Below are 22,371 nucleotides of genomic sequence, written 5' to 3' on the forward strand. Positions count from 1 at the left end.
ACATTGTCACCCCCGCGGAAAGCGGAAGGCCAGTTGCTCGATTCGCCCTTAATATCGATCCCGGGCACGCGCTCTGCATTCTGCGCCCGAGTTCGACTTTCGCAGTTCGCACTTTCGGACGTGGACTCGCAGGATTGCAGGCAACGAGACCACTCGCAGTCGTTTGTGAGCGTTCGCAGCGCCAGGTATAGCGTACAGCCAGGGCTCCAAAAACTCAGCGCTTTAGGGGCTTCTTCGGGCCACCCCATCTGACCACTCCCCGACAGCTTGGGAAGGCCAGGGGCTGCTGGCCAGTGGCTCTTGTCGTTCTCCCGCTCGGGCGGAGAGGTGGTGGCCGAGGAGCCACAAGCACAAAACCAGAGACACACATTGAGAGACCGTCAAATTTAACCAAAACAAGCTCAATACTTTTTTTTGCTGTTCAAGTGCTAAATAGTGCTAAAAAAGAAACCCAACAACAAAAACCATAGAGAAACATCCAAAACAAAGTGATACAAGTTCGGAAAGAAAAAGCGAAGCCGATGCCAATAGTGGATTTGTGATGCCAACTTAGCTGGGGGACAATAAGCAGCGCACCTGCGCAGAATCAGTGAGAAAGGGGTTGGGAAAGTGCGCAGAAGCCCGACGGATACGTTCCAAGAGTGCGGGAAGGGGTTAGCGAGTGGGTGGATTTGCGTGGGAACTGCCAAGACAGGAGACAGGAGACATGGACAAGTGACATGGGACGTGGAACCCGACGACTGCAGCTGACAACTTTTCCAGGCGCAGAACGGCGGCCATAGTGCCACTCATATTTTCCGTTTCGGGGAAGTACAATCTCAGGACCCCGAGAACCAGCGAGTGGGTATGACAGGACAGATAGCAGCGAGTACTCTCGTAGCTTTGCCTTATTTTTCTTTTCTTCCTTTTCCTTCAATTCCCTTATCCGCCCCCGCCCATCACGGACTCTCTCCTACTACGTTCCACAATCGAATACTACGGCCACTCACATACAAGCCACACGCACAGAGTTTTCCGAGTTGACATTTTCCGTGCATAGGTTTCTGGGCATCGGCGAAAGGAAAAGCGCTGCGCTGTGGGCAGCTAACTTGGGCACCGCAAATCGAACGAAATCGGAGTACGAACCTTAGAGCGCAGAAATCAGAAAACAGAAATCATAACCCAGAACCCAGAAAGTTAAAGGCTGAAACGAAAGGCCACAATTCCGAATCGCTTGCTAATGAAATTTTTTTGTGTTTTCGATTTCTTGCTGCTGCTACCGTCGTCCGCCTGTGCAGCAAAGTGTTAAACGAATAGCCAACAAAGCAAATACAATTAACCAGAACTGGAAGCACGTCAGTCCAGCCGCAGAAGCAGCTAAGTTCAGACCAAACTCGGAGATTCCCAGCCAGGAGATAGGACCAGGAGCCAACCAGACGAGGAGCAAAGAAGCAGAAAAGAGTGCGAACAATGTGCGCCGCGCTGCGTCGTAATTTGTTGCTGAGGAGCCTCTGGGTCGTCCTGGCCATTGGCACTGCTCAGGTTCAGGTGAGTCACCGAATCCCCACCACACCACACTACACCACACCACACGACATAACAACACACCACACTACAGCACACCACAACACACCACAGCACACCAGACCATTTCACTCCACTTTCGATACAATACTCGATGGAACGAAGGAGTAAGTCGAAAGAGCCGAAACTCAGAACAGAAACACAAACCGAAAATGAAACTGACAGAGAACACTGGGAAACTGGGCAAAACTGCACACTAAAACATTGTTTCGTTAGGGCTTTAATCGGGATGACAAATTGATTTAAACAGACAACTCGACGCTCGATGTTAGCCACGCATTGAAGCTGATAGAAGTCAAAACAATATTAATTCGGTGTCCGGGGAAGACAAGTAGGTCTCCAGCAATTAGGGACTTGTGTTGTTGCGCTACTGCCTCATCTGGCTTACTGACACAACACCCAACTTATGTATAACTTGAGTACGGCTCACAAAATAGCAGTGTGGCTCTATACTTTCTGCGTGCAACAGCAATACCAATCGCAACCGCAACCCACACACACAGGCACCCACACTCTCGCACACACACAGAGAGCCAGATACACAAGCACACAAGCACTTGAGCGGGTTTCTGTGGGATGTGGTGGCCGTCGGCTAAGCAGCCGCGCAAAGTATGCTACGAAAAATGTGCCATCGCTTAGCAGCGGCACTAAAGGCTCGAGGGCTTGAAGGCGGGAAAGGGTTGGGGATTGGGGATTGGGGATTGGGGATTGGAGATTGGGGATGGGTATGGGATGGGGATGGGATGGGGATGGGTGATAGGGCTGCCAAATTACTTGCGAGTGTGCGCAAGTATTGGCTTAATTGAACCGTTTGCTTGTCGCTGGCTACTGGCCAACTGAAAGCCGAAAACCGAAAACTTGAGGCTAGAGGATAGCAGCAGCTGGCTTCGACTAGCAATTTGCATATAAAAGTAGCGGAGGTGTTACCGAAACCAAACAGGGCGTGCAGACATTTTGATTTTGATTTTCTACACGCAGCGACTGGCAAATATCGTAGAAATGGAGTGCGGGGCCGGGTTATGCGTCCTTCGGTTGGGGTTTAAGTCCGGCTAAAAACTATCCGGCTCTGTCTGAGCATAATCCCCAAATTGGTCTGGGGCTGGACCTGCATTCACCACGAATCCTCTTGTTCAGGTCAATTCATCGACTGGCATACGTGCACGCACACACCTACCGACAAACCAAAAGGGAAGACATGCGTTACTAGGATATTGTTAGCTTTAGCTAAAGTGTTTTTAAATCATTTGCAAACAATTTTTGCCAGGCGGCAGCTCTCGTTCTTTGGGGCCGATCCACAATCGCCGACGTGCCTGACCTTAACAATTTTGCTTTACTTTCTTGTCTCTTAAATACCTCGGAGCAATTTTCCCTTGGCAACGCAGAGCGAACAGTCTTCTGTGGCGGAACAAAAACCTAATAAAATCCATATTCATGTGGAGACAGACCAATTGAAAGAGAAGAACCGAGGGGCAGCACCTCCAAGGACCCAGGAGCCAGGAGTTCGGCCCAATCCCGGACAGGGGAGCAGTTAAGCTGCTTTATAGCGCATTGCACTCCTTTCATGTCTTGCTTTGTATGCAGCCTGCAATTTGCTTTGCTCTCCATTCGTTCATTCACTCTCCACCCATCTTACCCTTAATTCGGCTATTCATGCTAGACCGTCGCTGCGTGCAATTCATGGCAGGACTAGCCTGGACCTGGTCAGCCACTCACCCACAGGTCCACCCTTCAGCTTCGTTGTTATCAGGGGCACGCATCGCCGACGTCATTTTTGTGGTGGTCGTTGATTACTTATGTCGCTTGCACCCACCATTCCCACCCTGCTTGGGACAACTACTGCTAAAGCGTTTTAATACCTTTTGCTTCGTGTAACTTTAATATTGGATCATTTTTCTTTGTGAAAAATGCTAGCAGTTGGTTGCAATATAACCCACATTTTCAGTAAAAAAAAAACTGTCGGCAAAGTTCTGTGTGTTTTAAGCGGGATTTCCAAAGTAGTGGTTTCCTCCAATGTTGTAGTAATGCATTACCAACTAGGGACTTTTTTTAAAAGAATTTCTGTTTTTTTGTACCCTGCCCTCCCCAGTTGCTCACCCGTTTTGTAGCTATCTCCTTTCTGCTTGTATTCTTTCTGCCCTTTTTCACTCTTTTTTTATAAGGACATGTCTGAATCATCCAGAAAGCAGGGAGGGATTTGCGGACTGCAATGTGCAATATACCCGAGAATCTCCCCAAACACTCGATGCCAACGATGTGTCTCCCTCAAACCTGGCAAACGGAACACGCAATCGTTGCTGCCAAACAGCCCATTCAAAGTCCCTTTTTACAGAGGCCTGGGGCTTTCAAAGGGGATGACAGGAGGGTGGAGAAGGGTGGCTGGGAGTCGTTGGCCATTTGATTGTCGGGTAGAAACTGCGAACCGACGGCCAACTTTAGTTGCACACCATGCTTCTTTGGCACAACTCCCCCCAATTTCACTGGAGTCAACTGAATTAGTCAGTTCGCTGCTTGCTGACTGATAGAAGGCAGCGGCGCAGTTCAGCTCTTCCCGCCCCCCACATGAGTCACCCACTGGGAGTGGAATGATTCATTCGGGAATGCAATGCAGTCGCCGCAACGGAATTTCCCACAGCCGCAAAACTTTTCAGAAATTCCGGGTTTCGCTTCGAAAATGCATCCATCTAGTACTCTTTTTAAATGCTTGTGCATCCCAACCAAAAGTGAAGCATCAAGTATTTGAGTTCATCGTTTTGAAAGCAAATGGCTCGCCAACTAGACGGTGCAACATGTGCAGGTAGAACCTTATCGATAAGCTGGCCAAAGTGGATACTGCCTATTTCCCCAGATACCACACTCATTCCATGGGAGTGGAGCAAGAGTATCTGCCTTCGGGGTTCGCCACATTGGGTTCAGCTGCAGAGACCGCAGTTCGTGATTGGGTTAAGTTTAGGATGCAATTGGGTTTGTAGCTGGTCAGCCATAGTAAGTCATTTGAGCAGCCGCATCTCTCATCCACTGACTTGTTCGATCCGTACTGCCAGCCAGGTTGCCCAGTGCTCTGTGCCCAGTGCGACCCGATTCCATTGTCATTTGTCAGTTTAAGAGTTGTCCACGTCCTGTTCATCGTTCATTAGTTGTGGTATCGATGTCACACACATGTATGCTTTGCTGCAGGGGATGGTGCGGCGGGTTGATACGTAGATGAGTGGTTGTAACTGTGCAGTGACCCCAACATCCCTGATATTCCCCACCAGAGCCCTCCTTCTTTTTGTCGTCCTTCGCCACTCGCTTGGTTTTGTTTCGTTTCGTTCCGTTTGGTTGCCTTGGCGTGGCTTGGATCGGCTTTTATTTTGGCTCGGATCGAAGGTTTAGGTTTACGTAGTCGTGTTTGTGTTCGTTTTGTCCTGGCCGTAAGAGTCCTCTCCCTTCGAGCACTCGCCCATTCCTGAATCCTGTTACAAAGCATTTACGCTTCAATGGTTTTTTTCGATTATGCATTTTGCTCATTTTCATTTCACCATTGACAAAGGCACTGGTCAAGCAGCTTGGTGGCTAGGCAGCTAAGCAACTAGGCAGCCAGGACTTTGGCTAATGTGTTCATTGTCTGTGTCAGAGTTGCAGGAATTAGGGTTAAGTGCTACTGCCCAGCTGTGCTGTTCTGTGTCTGCCTCTAGGGCTCTTAAAATCGCAGTTCACCTTCGAGTGGCAAACAAAAATGGGTTGTGAGTTGGGCGGTGTCATTTTATGCTAGTTTAACGTGGGTAAACGTGGGTCAACAACTATTATCCACTATCCAGCAAGGTGACGACTTTCCAGCCCTGCTGATAAGGTGAAATGAAAATAATACGATAACCCTTCGCTGATAATGCTGATGAAGATGATGATGACGATGACTCACAATAGCGCAAATGATCCAGAACGAATGACAGCATCAACGAAACGAAAATGAAAGAAACCCAAATGAATAGAAATGGGGGCAAACCGGAATAAAAGTATCGAAGAAAGAAGGAAAAGGGTGGTTTAATTAGCTAGACAGAGTTCAAATTTTTGTACGTCATATAAAAACCAAATAACAAAATGAAAATGTGTATTACATATTTTACTCACCTGCATATATGTATGTACATATGTCGAAAAAAGAGGCATTGAGTGGAAATTCAACAAAATTTATTCCTTTTCTTAGGCTGCCACAGCTTTCTTCATTTACCCCTTCTTCACTAAAAAACCAACCAAAAATAGTTCATTTTGATATATGGGATCTCAGCTCTAAAATACATCACAGACCTAGGCGTTAAGTCCTTTTTGGCTTTCTTATTTACACTGCAAACAAAACCAAAACTATAGTTCAGCCTTTCATAAGCTGATGTCCCAGAAAAAAAGAAGTGAAAACCATCAGGAAAACGTAGCCAGTGAGAATCGGAGGAGGTCCTTTGCCCCATTTCTTCGCCATTTGCGGAGCACGTCTTTGGCACAGCCGTGCGGTAATGTTTTATACATTTGTACTGCAAACATTTACGAGGGGGAAAAACTTCGCAAGTGTGGACTTCAGGGGCAGAGGGGGTGTGGCAGCTCCAATGTGGCGGGCGCAAAGTGTTCGTTGACGGAGCCCGAACGTCTTTTTCTTACCTTTCCTTTCCTTTCTTTTCTTTTCGTTTCTTGTCTGCTTGTTCTACTGCTATTGTGCTGGTTCTAGCTGGTTCTACCCAGTGCGACGATGGTTAGTGGGTGGGTGGATGGAAGGTGTCGCCCGCCACCTGCTCAATAGTTCGCTGCTGATTTCATTTGAATAGCACAAATGGCACTTTCCAAATCGAGTAGCTAGCTCCCCGAACCCCCAGGCCCCTCCGGCTTTCGCTTCTTGATCGGAATTGGGTTAGGTCTGCAATTCTGATTCGCTACCATACGAAGGGAATAAAGCCCGACTCGGGTTGTGTTGACTTGACTTGACTCGTTCCACTTGAGTGCCTTGGGCAAAGCTCCTTTCGGGCCAAGCTTGAGCATTAGGCAGGTTCCTGGAAACCAACAAGATGGTGTGATTAGCAATAAGCACCGGGTGGCCTCCTTGAGCTGGCGATTGCATTTTGCCGGAGGGAGTGTACGAATAGCCTCTACGGTGTCGCCCACCCTGCGGATTTAGAGTGCTTTTCAGTCAGAATTGTTCCGATGCGTTCCCATCAATTGCGGCCACCGCATCGAATGCCAAAAAGGCCAGGTCTTGTCTTGGATAAATTTAGCATGCGTCGATAAAGCTCCCAACCCGCTTATACATATAGCTTATAGTTATGACCCAATTAATTCTAAACCCACATCAGGTGCAAGGCGGGTCACATATTTGTGCTGGCTTTTCATATGATTTTTCACCGGGTTCTTCTGACCCACTGCTCGCATTTTTTCTCTTTTGATGCTTTTCATTTCTCGACTTGCCTGCCGTCGACATAAAAATACAGAAATACTGAAATGCGAAAACCGAAATGTTTATTTGAAATATGCGCCAGGAAATACATTTGCAGCATAGTCTGCTCTCTTTTTCACTGCCCCATTTCAGCAACAACATTTAATTTTGCTGCCTTTTTGTGCGGCACGGAAAATCCAATTTTATTTGCATTTTCATTAACAGCAAATAATAAAACGGAAATATGATTTTTATGCCATTGCCATGATGGCGCGCGCAGAAAAGCTGCCATTCCGCTTGCCCCTGCCACGCCCTCTCTCCGCCTGGGCCAACGCCCACTTCCAAGCCATTACAGCGTGCATTTCCGTTTTCTGGCCTTCTGCTCCTGCTCCTGCTCCTCCTCCTGCCTCCCACTACCAGCGTACCCTCATCACCGGCTGCCCTTGTTCGTGCTGGGTGATTATAAGCAATTTGTGTTATAAAATCGCAATATTGCATTTTCGGCTGTGTTTTTCCCACTGCCTCCACTTTTCATTTTGGCCGCTCCGTTTTTGCCCGCCTAAAGAACTTAAAACCACCTGCCGGGCTGCACCTCACATTCCGTTTTCCACCTTTCTGACCGATTCCTCGTTTGGGTTATTTATTCAATTGGCAGCAGAGCTTTCGCTTACTTGGAGCATCCCAGTTTGAATCATTTAATTCCGCTGCCCTGGGCGAAATTGCTTTTGACCGGATTTTAAGCTAAGAAAAAGCGGCCAAAGCGAAGAATGTTCAAATTGTGGTCAATTATGTCCAAGTTGTTAAATATGCAGCTAGACTGAGTGTGCTTTGCTTTCAGATTGATAAGATTTTATGCGGGAACTTATTAACACTTCATTTTGCTCTATGCCAATTTTTAATTAAATTGTGCGTCTTTTCTTACATACTACTAAGAGCTTTCGTTGCATTATTCTTCGTGATTCGTCGTGTATTTTATTTATTATGTGAGGGCCTGGCGAGCGTACCCTGCGGAGTCCTCACTCGGCCTCTACTTTTCCATCACCGTTGGTCGCCCCTTATTGCTATTCATTCAACCAGTCCCATCCCAGTCTCGGCATTTCCATTGTCAGTCGGTGCTTTTCGGGAGAATGCTGGCCAACTCCGATGGACGCTGAATTGGAGAAGCAAACAATGAATGCAAATCAAAGGCCTCGAAAAGTCACCCGTCGGCAACTTCGTTTGACACTGTAATGCATCCGCTCCTCCCATTCCTCCTCTAGTCCTGAAGTCCTTGGTTGGTGGGACTGTGCCTGCTTCGTGTCCTCGGAAATTCCCCAAATCCCATTTGGCTATCAGCACACCGGCAGTTACAGATGAATGACGGAGTGTTCGTTGTTTTTGAAAGCGTGGGTGGCTTGTCGCCTGTTGTCAGCCGACACCCGGCGATCCCGCAACACAGTGTCTACGATGTAAAACGGTCGGGGCTCACCCCGCAATATGTGCGACGTAAAATCTGCTATTAAATTTAATTTTATTCGCCAATTCATTCAAAATAAAACAGGAACATTTTGGCCCACGCAGTGTTGGGAGAAATGGCAAATGAAGCCAGAGCCCTCCGCCGTTTGTTGCCAACTGGATAGGGTGTCAGATTTTATGACTGCGTTTGCAGATAATGAAATTTATCTGCCGCGATATCCCCAGAAGAATGAACACGCAGGGGGTTTGAAAGAACAGAATGGTGGGGCAGATGGGTGGCCGATAATCAATCGCAGACAGCATAGATGGGAAAGATGGGAAAGGAGAAAGATCCGTGTGCCAGTTCGGACCCGGTTGAGAAATGATAATTCAGATAAATACTCTTGTTTATGGCAGGACCATTCGCACCATTCGCGCAATCGTGCGAAAGCTAGAACAAAGTAGGAGTAGGAGTGGCGCTTTCCTTTGCAACCAGAAGGTTCAAGCTCAAATGTCAGTTGGACGGACACATTTCAGACGGGTTTTCCTTTCCACTCTAAAGAGCAGCTGAGTTGAAAGCAGGCTAAGCAGCGGGCCTAAACAAATCCATGTTAACGGCGCTTCCATCTGTTCCCCGCTCCACCAGAATGGCGGTTGCTGGTCCACGAATTATCCGGCTGGGGTCCAAAGGACCATAGTGCATGCCAGCGCAGTGGCATGCAGCCACAGAATGCGATCCGTCCTTCCCAGCCTCTCCTCTCCCCCGTGCCTCTGACGCCTCCTCTGTCTGGCACGTTCCAGAGTGGAATGGAAAACGGAGGACACAGAATGGATCCGGAGGAATGTTCGTCGTAGACCAGGGTGTTTTAAGAGGGTGAGATAACGCACATTGTTTCAGCGCTCCCCGTTGGCCCCATTGCTCGCCTCACTTAATAATATAATGTTGTATGTGCTGCGGCGCATAATGGCCGCCACACAAACAACTGCACTGGCGTTGGCGTCTATATTAAATTCATATGCGCCCCAAATGGCGTCAGCAGCAGCAGTCAGCTAATGGCTTGTGCCGTGGCATGTGCCGCTTAAATATTTTGAGTGCCTCCGCGAGAGGGCTGGGATCGAGCTAGATCCGAGCTTCGAGGTGCCCCAGTCGCAGAGAGTCCCTCACCGTAGCTGAGTGCTCCTCGAACAAAGACGGCTAAGCAATGACTCTTGAATCCCCGGACCGAACCGTTTCCGTGCGACCCGGGGTGGACACATGGCTGCGTAGTGGGTGGGCAACTATTCGAGCACTGATTTGTCCGATTTATTGATTAATGCCGCCCGGCGCAGAACCACAAACTGCGGCCAGCGGCAATACACGACTTGGCAGTCTATCGATGGCTGGCACACCCGTATGCAGTCGAATGTCTTCATTGATGCCTCGTCGCACCACTTTATGAACTGTTGGAGCGCTTAATTTGATGATGTACCACACTTGACCCACAGAGTGGCTTGCTGACTCACTTTTGTTATTACGTTTCAGTGTGTGGAGCTTGGCCAGCCAAGCAGCAAACGAGTAAACTGAGTGGAAAAGACATCTAGTGGGGGGAGTGGGTTGTGGTTAAAGGTTGGGAATTATAAATTTATAAAGGGGACCAATATTACGGACGTATCCTGCGTCTGTGGGTGACCCGAGAGGTCGCAGTCGTTTTCGATTTTGTTCTGAAGCCGTTCGAAAGTCGGGCGATTTAAATGGCAGCTGCCAGAAAAACGTTCGTGTCGTAAATAAATCGGTCGCGTAAGGGGAAGGGGAGGGGGAGTGGGAGCTGCGCACAAAACTGTGCTACAAAATAGTTAAAGCGAGAATGGTTCGGGCGAGTGCGGAAGATGCAAATCATCCAAACGCAAATAAAACTGTATTGATATTGAGCCACCCTTTGCTCCATCCAACCCCCCCCCCCCCACCGATGTCACATTGCGGGCGGCATAAAAATATTTTATCGCAGGCAGGCCCTTCACCCACACTTGTGCATGTGTATGGGTAGGGGAGGCCGAGTGTGTGAGCGTGAGCTTAGTTTTCACACAGCCGACATGAAACTTGTGTTGGGGCTGAAAGTGAAATAGGACCCTCGAAGCGCGCTCATGAACACCGTGATTGAGTGGCGCCTGCATCTGTTGTTATCCGCTGTTTGCGGTTGACAGTCGAGTTAATTTGCCGTCCTTCTTCTCTTTCTCGCCATCCCATCCTGTCCACCTATATTTGCATATCTATCGGGAAGAAGTACGTCAATCGCACTTAAGTAACTCCTCTCAATGATACGGAAAATTAAGTGGTTAGGCCTGAGTGCCGGGCAACAGTCTGGCCTCATCTTCGGCAGCTTTTGTTGCCAACTGTACCCGTGTGTTGAGTGTGGTGAAGGACAGGGACTCGTATGAGAAAGGCGGTGGTTTTGATTCTAATTATGAACCATTCGTAGTCCAGAGCTTGGGATCTGGCCAGCAAATGAAACCCAAAAATCCGATACCCAAAACCCTTGTGCATGATGCATGTGCATGAGTATGGTGCATGCAGTATAGTGTGTCGGTGAAATGTGTTATTAATTAAAATTTTTGCCCTGCCTCGATTCGCATGAATCGACATTTAGTTGCTGCCATTCTGATCAGTTGTCTAGTTTTTTGCTGAGGAAGTGGCCCAAAGAAATAAAACATATTTATAGAGATATTCCCCATACGGCCCCGATCTGGTGGGCATTCCACCTGGGATTGAAGATTGCGGCCTGAGCTGTTGCCAACTTTGAATTCATAATTGAAATGAGTTCTCTTTCGCAATCTGAATCCGGGTTTCACCTAAAAGTTTCTGCTTCCAATGGTCTCCAAAAAACGGCGAGCTAAAACTAAATCTGCGAATGACTGCGAATGGAAATGAATGCTCGACCTTGTGCTGGCCAGCGAAATACAGTGGCGGTGGGTGGCGGTGGTATTTGGTGTATGGCCATTGTGCCGTAGTGCAACAAAACTATTGTCTGTTCCTGCGTGGGCGGGTGTGGAAACAAAAGCGGGAGCGCCTTGGGCACAGCGCAACTTTCTCAAGAGCTCCAAATGCTTAAGCTTAAACTGCGCTCCCAGTATGGGCATCTCTCTCTCTCTCTCTCTCTGTTCTCGGTCTCGCTAGCTCTCTGCTAGCTACCCCCTCCAAGGCCCACTTCTAGCCCCTTCCTAGAATCCCCCGCTCGCTCGCTGTTGCTCTCGTTTCTCTGTGCTGCGCTCCGCTCCGCAATGTTTGTTAAACTTTTGGCCTTGTTGGAGAAACACATTTTTGGCAGCCTTTTAGCGCAGCAGCAGCTGCGGCGGGGGCTTTGCCACCATAGCCCCCGTTTTGTGGTAGGTTCTCGATGCCGGCGGCAGATTTCACCACGCTTTTCGCATGTGTCGAGCTGCCTCTGGCCGATAGCGGGGGTGGGTGGGGGGTTGACTGTTGGCCAGGATACGGGGAGACGGGGAGTGTAGCGAGGAGCGAGGACAACATCGTTTGCTGCTCGTCTATTTTACACAAATTATTTTGAATTTATTTCGGTTTACCTGTCCCCGCACCACTCCCTCAGGCCACGCCCCGCCCCGCGCCAACCCCCCCCCCCCCTCCACCTGCTTTTGTGTGTAGTATACTTTTCTGTGCCACAGAAAAGGTTCAAGAAGCAGCAGAAACCAATTTGAAGCTTTCATTCAAGCCGCAACTGAGCGAGAGAGATGGCTAAAGGGTGTTTGTGTGCGGTGGGTAGTTGGGCGGATGGGTGTTTGGGTGGTTGGGTGGTTGGGTGGTTAGCTGTTTAGCTTGCCTCTGGCCCTTTTGCATTGTGACGACAGCAGCCGAACTCCCTTAAAAGCACTAACATTCGCCGCACGACTTTGAAATACGCTCCATATTAACTTTGATATCCTTTTAATTTGTTGTCCTCCCATCAGTTTTACAGCCCCTTCCCCTTTCACCCACCGTTAGTCGCTGATGAATGGAACAGTGAACTTTTCTCATTCCAGGCCACCCAACCCCATCCCCTTTCGCTGTATTAATTGGAACATTGTTTGCTAAGGTTTTTTAATCGTGTCAGAAAGGGGGAATAGATGAGGGGGATGGGGCGGAATTAGAGGTGTGTATGTGGATACTCTTTAAGTAAAAAAAAAAACTGAAGTTTGGACCGGAGTATTTCCCTTCAGATAGGATAGGCATCGACTCGACTTGGGATGTCTAATACAAATTCCAAAAAAGCAGCGAAAAAGCTAACAAAAATATGGAGCAGGGCGGAATATCAATTTTACCTTATCGACACGAAACATGGCGCCTTGAAATATGCATTGCAGAAGTGGAAAACTCAAGCAAAGAAGCCCAAATGCGAAGGATGTGGCGCAGCGCAGGATGTGTGGAACTCGTGTCAGAAAAACGCACACTGGTGGGTGCTTAACTGAACAAAGGGGCACGGGAGAGATGTGGGACTGGAGACGACACTAACGACTGTGATAATGAGGACAAAGCATCAACGGCACATACCCTTGAAAATGAACGCGGAGAAGCTCATCACAATGCAGTGTGCCAAATTTGTTTGATATAGTTGAACAATTATATGATATATGAATGAACTTTTTTTGTAGAAATACGAGCATACGAGTCTTTCATTTGGCAAGTGAATGCACTGAAAACAAATCAATCTTGGGCGATGCTTACCATTCTTCTCTATGGTGTAAAAAAGGCCGATTAGCTCTCTTTCAAATTCTAGTAAGTGTTCAGCTTTAATGGAAGAAGTTAGACCTGAAACAAGTAGAGGGATAAAGGAAAACGACAAAATGCCAAAATAAATGACTGCGACAAAGTAAACTTCCCACTTTCCGCCCCATTGCCACCCACTTCCACCCATCAGCCATCCTGCGACCCTCAGAAATGAAAAACAACAAGGAGAGAGCTGGAGAAGAAGAAAGGAAATTACGTGCTGGATTCTCTCGTTTTTGGTCCTTTCTATATATACTTTTTAGAATGATTTTGAGTTGCTGTTCTCAGGCGGGTTTTTATGCTATTTTTGCGTTATTTGTGGATTTGAAGTAATGCAGACTTTACGGATTACAACAAGAACAATGGAATACGAGGCAGCATTATGACGAGATACAGGCGAACAACAATAGAAAATCCAAAGAAAGCCTTTTGAGATGCTTAATGAATGAGCAGAGTCCTGGCACAAAAAACGAGGGAGCGGTATAGTCGAGTGCCTTGACTACCGGTTACACAATTTCAACATTCTAGATTTCATAGTTCCAATGATCTAGACGTTCATACGGACGGACAGGCGGACAGGACATCGGCAACTTGACTCGGCTAGCGATCCCGATAATCAGGTCGGAAACGTGATCTCTTACTCTACGAGTAATGGGTATAGCTACATTGGATTCACAGCCAAATGAGGCAACAACAATGCCCAGAAGAGAAGCAAATGTGCACAAGGGTAAGAGATGAGAACGGGAGGCATTATTCAGACGCATAGGCAACCCTGCCATCTTGTCCAACCGCATACTGCGGAAGGAAATAAGTGGCGATTGAAGGCTGGAAGCCTGAGCGCCGTGAAAGTAGGTATTTTGCAGTTTTATGTTGTTAGATACATTGATATGCTACGTATTCCTTTATGAGGAAAGTTTTATTTTATTATGAGCTTGTTGGGCGGAGCAACCTATCTACCAATGAAACCGATCACTAACTTGCCGCAACTAATTGTTCTGCCCAAAATTCGCACCTTCGACCCTTGGCTGGCGTCACTAAAAATTCCATCAATTAAAGTTAATTGCACTAATGTTGAGCATTTCCCCTTTCTCAGTTGCCCGTTTTTCCATTCTGGTTTACTTTGCCGTTCGTTTTTCTGCAGAATATGCAGAAATATTTGGGGAACAGGAGTCGTTGTTTTAGTGGGAAAACAAAATGGCGTCAAGGTGGCAAAAGCACAAAAGGACACTGTTGGGGGACGGTGGAAAACGCGGCTGGAAAAGTTTCTGTTTAGTTTTTTCTCTGCTCGAAAATGAAGCTCGTTTGCTTCATCAAAATGAAGTTTGTTTTTCCTACTCTCTCTCCGTTGTTGATTATGCACAAAACGAGGGGTCGTGCAAAATTGGAAAATGGAGGTGTTTTGGGGAGGAAAGATCTTGGCTTGGACCAAACAATACCGGCCGTTGCTGGAAAGTGTTTAAAAGTTGGGGCTTAGTGACAGTGGAGGTCCATTCAAAGGTGTGAATGCTGATAAAAGGGACCAATTTTAATTTGTTTTCTGAACACAAAGGTGCTGAAAGGAAAACAAGTCAGCGAAAAGGTGAAGCGTCCAATTCCACATATGGAAACTGAAATGCATTTGATGATAAGTCAGCAAAAGTTCCACTCTCAGGTAAACAAATATCTAGAGGCATGCATCTTTTAACCTTCATGAAAGGCTAAGTGAATCTTGCATTGCTTCAGAATCTATTTAGAACATGCCACTAGTTTCATAATGGCATTACTTTATAAAGAAGCAAGAGGGAAATTTAAGGTAAAGATTTCAATAATCATTGAAGTACAGGAGGCGACAGTGTTTGGTTAAAATTGGTATTTGGCCCGCTTGTATTCGTGTGAACTAAAATGGCTGACTGAAATATTTTTACATTGATAAATCGGCTTATTCCCCTCCAGGTGGAGTCCATTAGCGGCCAGATCCTGTGTCCTCATTAACCACCTTTTCCCTCCCTGATGCAGTCAATGCAGGGCCATGGCAAGCCTATTAATCACGCATCACGCATACGCATCTTGGTGGGAATCGATATATTATGCTTTCCGCTCATTGTCGCTAATTCTGTGTAAAACAGACTAAGGGAGATACTGTTCAAATTTGTAACAGCATGTCTATCAATGTGTGTATGCCCGTATGTGTGCGTCGCCAACACCTCATCGTCCTTTTTAAGCCAAATTACGCATACGCCCCGTGTTTCACGTATACGCTCGCTTCTGTTCGTAATTTATGCACCGTTACGCCCTTCCTGTGCGCTCTTCGCTCATTTTTCCACTGCAGTTTCGAATGAACACATTCATTGACTTCACACTTCACGCCTGCAAAAAAAATATAAAAGAAAAAGCGCGGATATAGATAATGAGAAAAGCGTTACAATGTAGCAAAGCAAGGCAGTGAATTTCGCAATACATCTTCAACGAAGAAGTAAGGTGGCAAGCATGCGGGTGGTGATGGAGGCAAACGGTGAGCCACGGCGAAATCTGACGTAATGAACCGTTTGCATATATAATTTTGTTACGATGACTTAAATCTGCGCTTATACAGGCGGATGCATTCCTTTTATTTTAAATACTATCATTAACATTATATAATATAATATTATTTTTATTAGAATATCTTGAAATGCTTATTCAAAGGCTCCTCTGCAGGACTTGTTCCAAAGATTAAATACATTTTCGGCTATGAACATTCTTACCGTCTGCCTGATGGCTCTTGAGCTGGATTTTTTGCTTGGCTTATGCTTTTGCGATTATAATAAATCCAAGAAAGGAGAAGCTTGGACCGATGGCGCGGAGCGCGGTCGGGCGTGGCTGGGAAGTGGACTAGTCGCTGAGGGTAAAAAATACATAAGTAGCTAAAATAAATATAAATAGATCGCAGAAAATCCTTTTTTCACAAACCAAGCTTCAAGTTTTTTTGGATTTCATACACCAGGCGAACAGAAACGATAAGCAGGTGTATAAGAATCAGCTGATCAGTCTAATATGAGCGGTTGCTCATCATTAGGCTGCGCTCAGTTCCGAAGTAACGGTTATGCTGCTCTCCTATTGGTCAAATGATAACTGGGGAGACCGAAGGGCAGCCATCATAGAAAACGATCAGCTGTTTCTATTTATTTCGAGCTACCAGCTGCAGCCTGCTACGGACTCTGTTCGCCTGGTGGGACCCGAAAAATGTTGCCGCATCGAACATATTTTTCAGAACAGAAATGTTCGTTGCCAGCTGACTGGAAAGACGCATAGGCCAGCCATCATGAAAAAAGCATCTGTTTTGTTCCCTCCATCGCTGGCTTCCTATTGGTCGAATTGGGAGACTGGAAAAACGTAAGCCGCAGCCATCTTGAAAAAGGATCAGCTGTTTTTGTTAAATTTGAGCGGTCAGCTGGCACTTGCTACGTCTTCTGTTCGCCTGGTGTCTGAAACCTGAAAACTTATCAGTTTAGCTGACAAAAATGTTGCGGCATCGTAAAATGTCAAATGTAGAAAGTAACATTAATCGTTTTCCACCCGAAAGTATGCTAAGCAAAATTGGTAAACTTTTATTTTGATTGGTGAACTATAATTTTATATCTTAAAAACGACACATACAGTTTCTTAGATTACTATTATTAAATACATAAATAATGCAGATATACGTATGTATATAGAACGTTTTCTTTCCATCTTCAAAAGGGGCAGGCATCTTGTTTCTGCGAAAAAAGAAAACGTTGAATTAATATTTTTGTGGAATTACAATTTTTAATTACTTCAATCCTGTAAAGAAATCAATAAAACTATGTATAATCCTATTTTTTTTTACGATAACTAGAGGAGCCAGCCATTTGGCAATTTTTAAAACTTTAATAAATATATTTTAGAACGAACACTTAATGCCTCCGAAATTTGTTGTCGGGATTAAATTGTTGTTAGCCAGCATTTTATTACTGGCCAGCTGGTATCGGCCTTTAAGCTCATTATTGTTGCGTAATTTTTCACAAAAAATCGAAATGAGATGAAGTGGAAAAACGTGGGTGGGAGAGTCTGAATCACCTGCAGCAAATCGACAAATAAAGTACGTTACAGGCTAGACATTTTAAGTGGCCGAAGCATTGTGTGAAAGGAAATGCTTTGCTGTAGTCGAATTGATTACCTAGATATGGTATAAGCCCATATGGCTATATGTAGGTAGAAGCAACCAGATATTTTCAAAAACACTGCGTATGTGACCCAAATTATGTGGGTGCACGAGAGCGAGGAATTGAAAAAGGGAATCCGTTTTTTAAGAGACTCAAACATTATACAAAGAATATGCAGACCCAAAACGAATCACATCGGAGCGGTTAGAAACTTGAGTAATTTCATTCCGGGCCAAATGTTTTATAAGCGAAGTGGTCCTGCAGGAGAAAGCAATGCTAAATCAATTAGAGAGGGCTGGGAATTGAAGGGAAGTGACCAGATGCAGTTGGCGATAAAAGCGCAAAATTTTAAATTGAAAACGCCATTGCGGGAATGATGAATTGCTTTAGTTTCTGCTTCATAATGAGTTGGATAGAATTGTTTAACGCTTGCAGAAGATCTTTTGCTTTTTAGCACTTGGGTATCTGCATATTTAAGCAAACTGCAAACACATTAGCTTCCGCATTGTGCACGGCGAAATGTATTGCTACTTTCTGTTTGTCATCATAATGCCAACTGTGCCAACCTGACGTTCATATAAAGATGATGAAGTTGAGTTGAGCCTAAGTTCGTCTCCTTCCCGCTACATATTCGCATCGTATGCGCATCGTAGCACCCGCAAATGTAATTAAAATTGCTTTCAGCAGCATCAATTAAAAAGTACAGTGCACACACACACGTACACCGTTGAGAAAATGGAAAAGTTGTCTTTCAAAAATTGTGTTGCATACTTGCTGGCTCTATTCACAAAATTAATTTCAATTTGCCTCCGCAAGTGTGTGAGTGTGTTGCGAGTGTGTGTGTAAATGCGGGTGACTGAGTGCTGTCAAAGCTTCCGATTTACCTGATGCAGAGAGAGAGAAAGAGAGAGAGAGGGAGAGGGCGAGAAAAATAGGGAAAGAAGTAATAGTGTCAGGATGAAGTGAAATGAACAATTGTTTTTGGCGTTTTGCTGGCTGCACAAAGTTTTGGCCAAAAGGTTTCGAATTTTTGTCCTTTCCTTATTCGTTCTGCATTTGCTTTTGTATGTGAGTGCGTGAGTTTAGATGCACACGCACACGTATGCCTGGGCACATCTACTCACTTGGGCACGTTTCGGGCTTCAAGCGGAAAATACAGAAAGGGCTCCTTTCCGTTCTGGAAAAACCCACCCTTGCCCCACTGGTCTGAGTCCCCAAACAGCAACAACAAGTTTTTTTGACACTCGTAATTGAGCCACAAACAAACGAAAGCAAAGAAAACACACACAGTAGGGGGCAAGATGATAAAAAGCACGAAGAAAGGTAAATGCAAAAAGCAAAAATGCACAAAGACAGCAGAGAACGTAGAAAAGCCATAAATAATAGCCTCTGTGTCTGTGTGTGTATGTGTGTGGTCTCCATTGGTTTAGAAGGAGAAAGATGGCCACGAAAGAAAAGCGATTCCATTTTCCCTACTTTGACTTACTTCAAGCGACACGCTACTTAGGTGGCCCCCAAAACACTCCCCGCCACCCACGATACCAAAACCCCCTCTCTGGAAGCCAAAGGCAATGACTTGTGGCTATTTTTCACAATTTGCTCTTGGTTTCTCCGCTTTTTCATCTGCACTGGCAATGTGTTTGGTTGGCATCACAAACACCCCCCAATCCCCTGCACTCAGCCATGCTTAGTTCTTCCTCTTGACTGGTGGTCCGCAAATTTAGCATGCAAAGCATAATTTGAATAGCCTGCATCCTGCCTACACTACGGCCCATTACTGTAAGGCCGAATACCGAATGACAAAGTGTACAGAGGATTATTAAAAATGTTTGCTTGTACGAGTATGGGAGATGTATTTTGTTTCGATTATTCAATTTGAAGTCACGTTTCTTGTAGAATAACAAGTCGGAACTAAGGATTAAATCTGCCCCAAAGAGTTGTCTTCGACATAACATGTCCTTCGGTCAAAACGAAGCACAATGGAATCATATTATAGTTTAGGAAAAGGTCTTTTGGACCTCCATCGCCTGTCGTCGCCGATTGCCCAGAACGACACGGGCAAAAACAAAAACGAAAATGGACTACAAGCGGCAGCAATTTGGATACAAATTGTGCGTTTTATTTTGCATTAAAATGATATTTGTCTCCAAGTGGCATTAGTCACAACAGCGCAATTTTCTTTTTCCTTCGCCGCCGCTTCTCCGACGTTTTCTCCCTTGCTTTTCTTTCTCATTTCCTTGCTCGCACGTTCGGTGCGAGCTTCTCCAACCTGGCCCGCTCTCAAGTGACCCGCTCGGGCAAATTAAAATGTCATAAATTTAAGTTAATTACGGTGGAGTAAACATTTGCATTATTGTGTTCCGTATTCGGGTTGCTTTTACTCCTCTGTTGCCATTATACGAATCCCCTGAGCTATTTAGTTATTGGTCATTTGCTTTGTTCTTGGCTTTGTATCTTTTACTTTTTGCGGCATTACGCTCCCTACACTTTTGATCTTAGTATCAAAATATAACTTGTTAATTTATCATATATTGTAACTATAGTTCCCAAGTACCGTTTCAGTACAATCAACTATGTGGAATCGAAGATCTTCGATCTTGTATTGAAACGGGGTTTGCTGCGGATTTCCGGTCCCCTTACTTCCTGCGGTAAACTCCAATAAAGCTCGAGGCTTGATAAAGGGGTGAATCGTTCGACTTCGCGCCAGTTAATAATGGCTCTTCACTATCTTCCATATTTACCGACTTCATCTCCTGTTCTGTGCCCGATTAGGCGTGATTTTCCGCTCCTTTTGGTCGGGAAACAAGCAAAACCCATCGCACATATACCCACCAACTCGTTTTGGAGAGGGGAGACAAACGCGCACACACACTCAGGCGTGCATTTCATTACAATTTGTCGCCCTTTCAGCTTGTTCAGAAAACAGGACAGATCTGAAGGGGGCTTCCATCCTGATTGCCTTTCACCAGATTGCCATTCGCGAGTAGAGGAAGTGAAACGACGGCAGCAAACGGAAGCTGCGACAGATTAGGTCCGTGGGCGCAGGGTTTTGGCTGTTGCACTTGGTCGCAGGATGGTCCTTTTAGCACCTCCCAATTAAAATCCTGGTGCTGCTGCTTCTGATTTCCCAGTATGACCAATGGGCAACCGCATGCCTCAGGCGATATTGTCTATCGTTCAACGCAAGGCTAACTTTGGACACTATTAGGGACATTTTCGATCTCATCTATCGCATCTAAATGCGATTGAAATTTGCGTGTCGAAATCAATATTCGAGTAGAATAGATTTCAGGATCACGCTATAAAAATGTCACGTTGTGAAGCCTCAATCTATCCAGGTTTATACATATTTGGCTTTCTTAAGCATCGGCTCCTGTACAAGCTCCCCCACTTTTAGATATGTATATATACTTTTATATCCTACTTGATAAAACGTGCATTAAAAGCCTTTCCCGGTCCTTGACCCAGGAATGCGTGGTTCAGCTCCTATTTGAGGATAGAGGCAATAGGATATTCCGCATAATTGGCACAGGACATGCTCTACTTTTATGGATATTTTCCCATCGGGGAATCCGTTTTAGCCCGAAAACTCTATCGGTGCTACAAATGTATGTCTGTGCTTGCACACTGCGTTGCCTGGCTAGCGACATTATTATTGCGCCCCTCCCCTGACTCGTGGAAAACCCCACACCCCCGGCCCGGCTCTGCCATTGTTGGCGTTAGTGCAAGCACAACACCACATCAGGGCAGCAACAACAAGTGCAGCTCTGAGTCGGGCACAAGCCAAACATAATCTGCATAAACAAACACACTCACACTCTTTGAAGGGGCATCGGACAACCGAAATCTGCGGGTGTGTGTTGTAGTATGTGCCTATGCAATATTAAGAACAATTAAATAAAATAGCATATTAACTTATGGCAGCACTTTGTTGCTATGTTTATGTTTATGTTTATGCACGCAGTTAGGCCAGGGCGGATGTAACATGATCACCCACTCGAAGGCAAAAAGTATAAGTGCATGGTCAGCATTCACACGCCGACCAAATACATATTACATACGTACATACATATCTCGCTCTCCCGATAAGCCTAGATATATAAGATATACATAAGAACGCTGCTCCGCTGCTGGCGTACCCGGCAGCGCAGCTACGCGGATTAGCCTAAGTCCAAATATATAAAAAACTGTAAAATCAGAGAGAGACTCTGTAGACGTTGAGCTGACAGAACCATTTCTGCCTACTCTAAAATCAAAAGAAGAAATTGAATAAATATATGTCAGCCCGACGGCTGCCTTAAACTTAAAACGGACTTGTGTTCTTAATTGGAGTTCATCATTACATGGCGACCGTGACAGTCGTCCAACGCTGGACGAATTGACCAAAGCTGGTGAAAACAAAGGAACAAAGGAACACTGGACTGGAAGAAGACTGGACTAATTAAATGGAACTGCAAAAACCAAGGAAAAATCTGAGTGAGTAGAGTTCTATTGAGTATGGGCAAACACCGTGGCGGTTTGAAAACTAAGCTGAATAAACGTATAGCCCACGTAAGGTGGCTAATATACGGTCAGCAAACGCCACCGGTTTGGTCGAAAGCTCTAAAGCTACATGCAGAGCTAGACCACTTGTTGCAATATCAGCAAGAATTAAAGACCCATAAGCTCGAGAAAACTCACTCAGATAATATTAAAAATATACCCACAATTAATGAAGTTCCAAAATACCAGGCATGTCCAGCACCAGCACCAGCATTAACAAAACCAAAGAAGTCCTGCCCCCCTGGCTGCGAAGGAATCTGGAGTCCCCACTGCCTGGGGACTTGTGAGCGACCATCGACGTCTTCAGCGGCGAAGAAATAGACAGCAGCGAGGGAGTGTCAGCGTGCCACCCCCGGCGACGCCCAGCTGACACCCAACAAATAGACAGCAGCGAGGGAGTGTCAGCGTGCCACCCCCGGCGACGCCCAGCTGACACCTGATGAGCATCATCAACAGCAGAATATAATAATAAATATATATAAATATAAAGTAAATATAAAATATATATAGATAAGAAAAATTGTAAGAAATATTGTAAAACGGAGCATATACTATTATGCCCT

At 45.7% G+C, this 22,371-nt stretch overlaps 1 protein-coding gene across 6 annotated transcripts in view, besides 2 other annotated features; it reads left to right on the forward strand.

Moving 5' to 3' along the window:
• Positions 1–151: 151 nt before the first annotated feature.
• The window catches only part of Appl (beta amyloid protein precursor-like), a 48,544-nt gene continuing 26,324 nt past the window's right edge, over positions 152–22,371 (forward strand). For 5 of the 6 annotated variants that reach the window (NM_001258522.2, NM_001258521.2, NM_001258523.2 and 2 more), the window contains exons 1-2: positions 152–185; positions 1,278–1,527. In NM_001258522.2, coding sequence (NP_001245451.1) covers positions 1,450–1,527 — 78 coding nt within the window. In that variant the 5' untranslated portion in view covers positions 152–185; positions 1,278–1,449. Of the gene's footprint in view, positions 186–820; positions 841–1,277; positions 1,528–22,371 lie in introns of those variants that run through there. The other variant, NM_001258519.1, reaches the window with a different exon arrangement.
• Positions 13,637–13,738: a mobile genetic element.
• Positions 21,128–22,371: part of a mobile genetic element that runs on past the window's edge.

The sequence above is a fragment of the Drosophila melanogaster genome, chromosome X (assembly GCF_000001215.4).
Source record: "Drosophila melanogaster chromosome X".
Taxonomy (NCBI): domain Eukaryota; kingdom Metazoa; phylum Arthropoda; class Insecta; order Diptera; family Drosophilidae; genus Drosophila; species Drosophila melanogaster.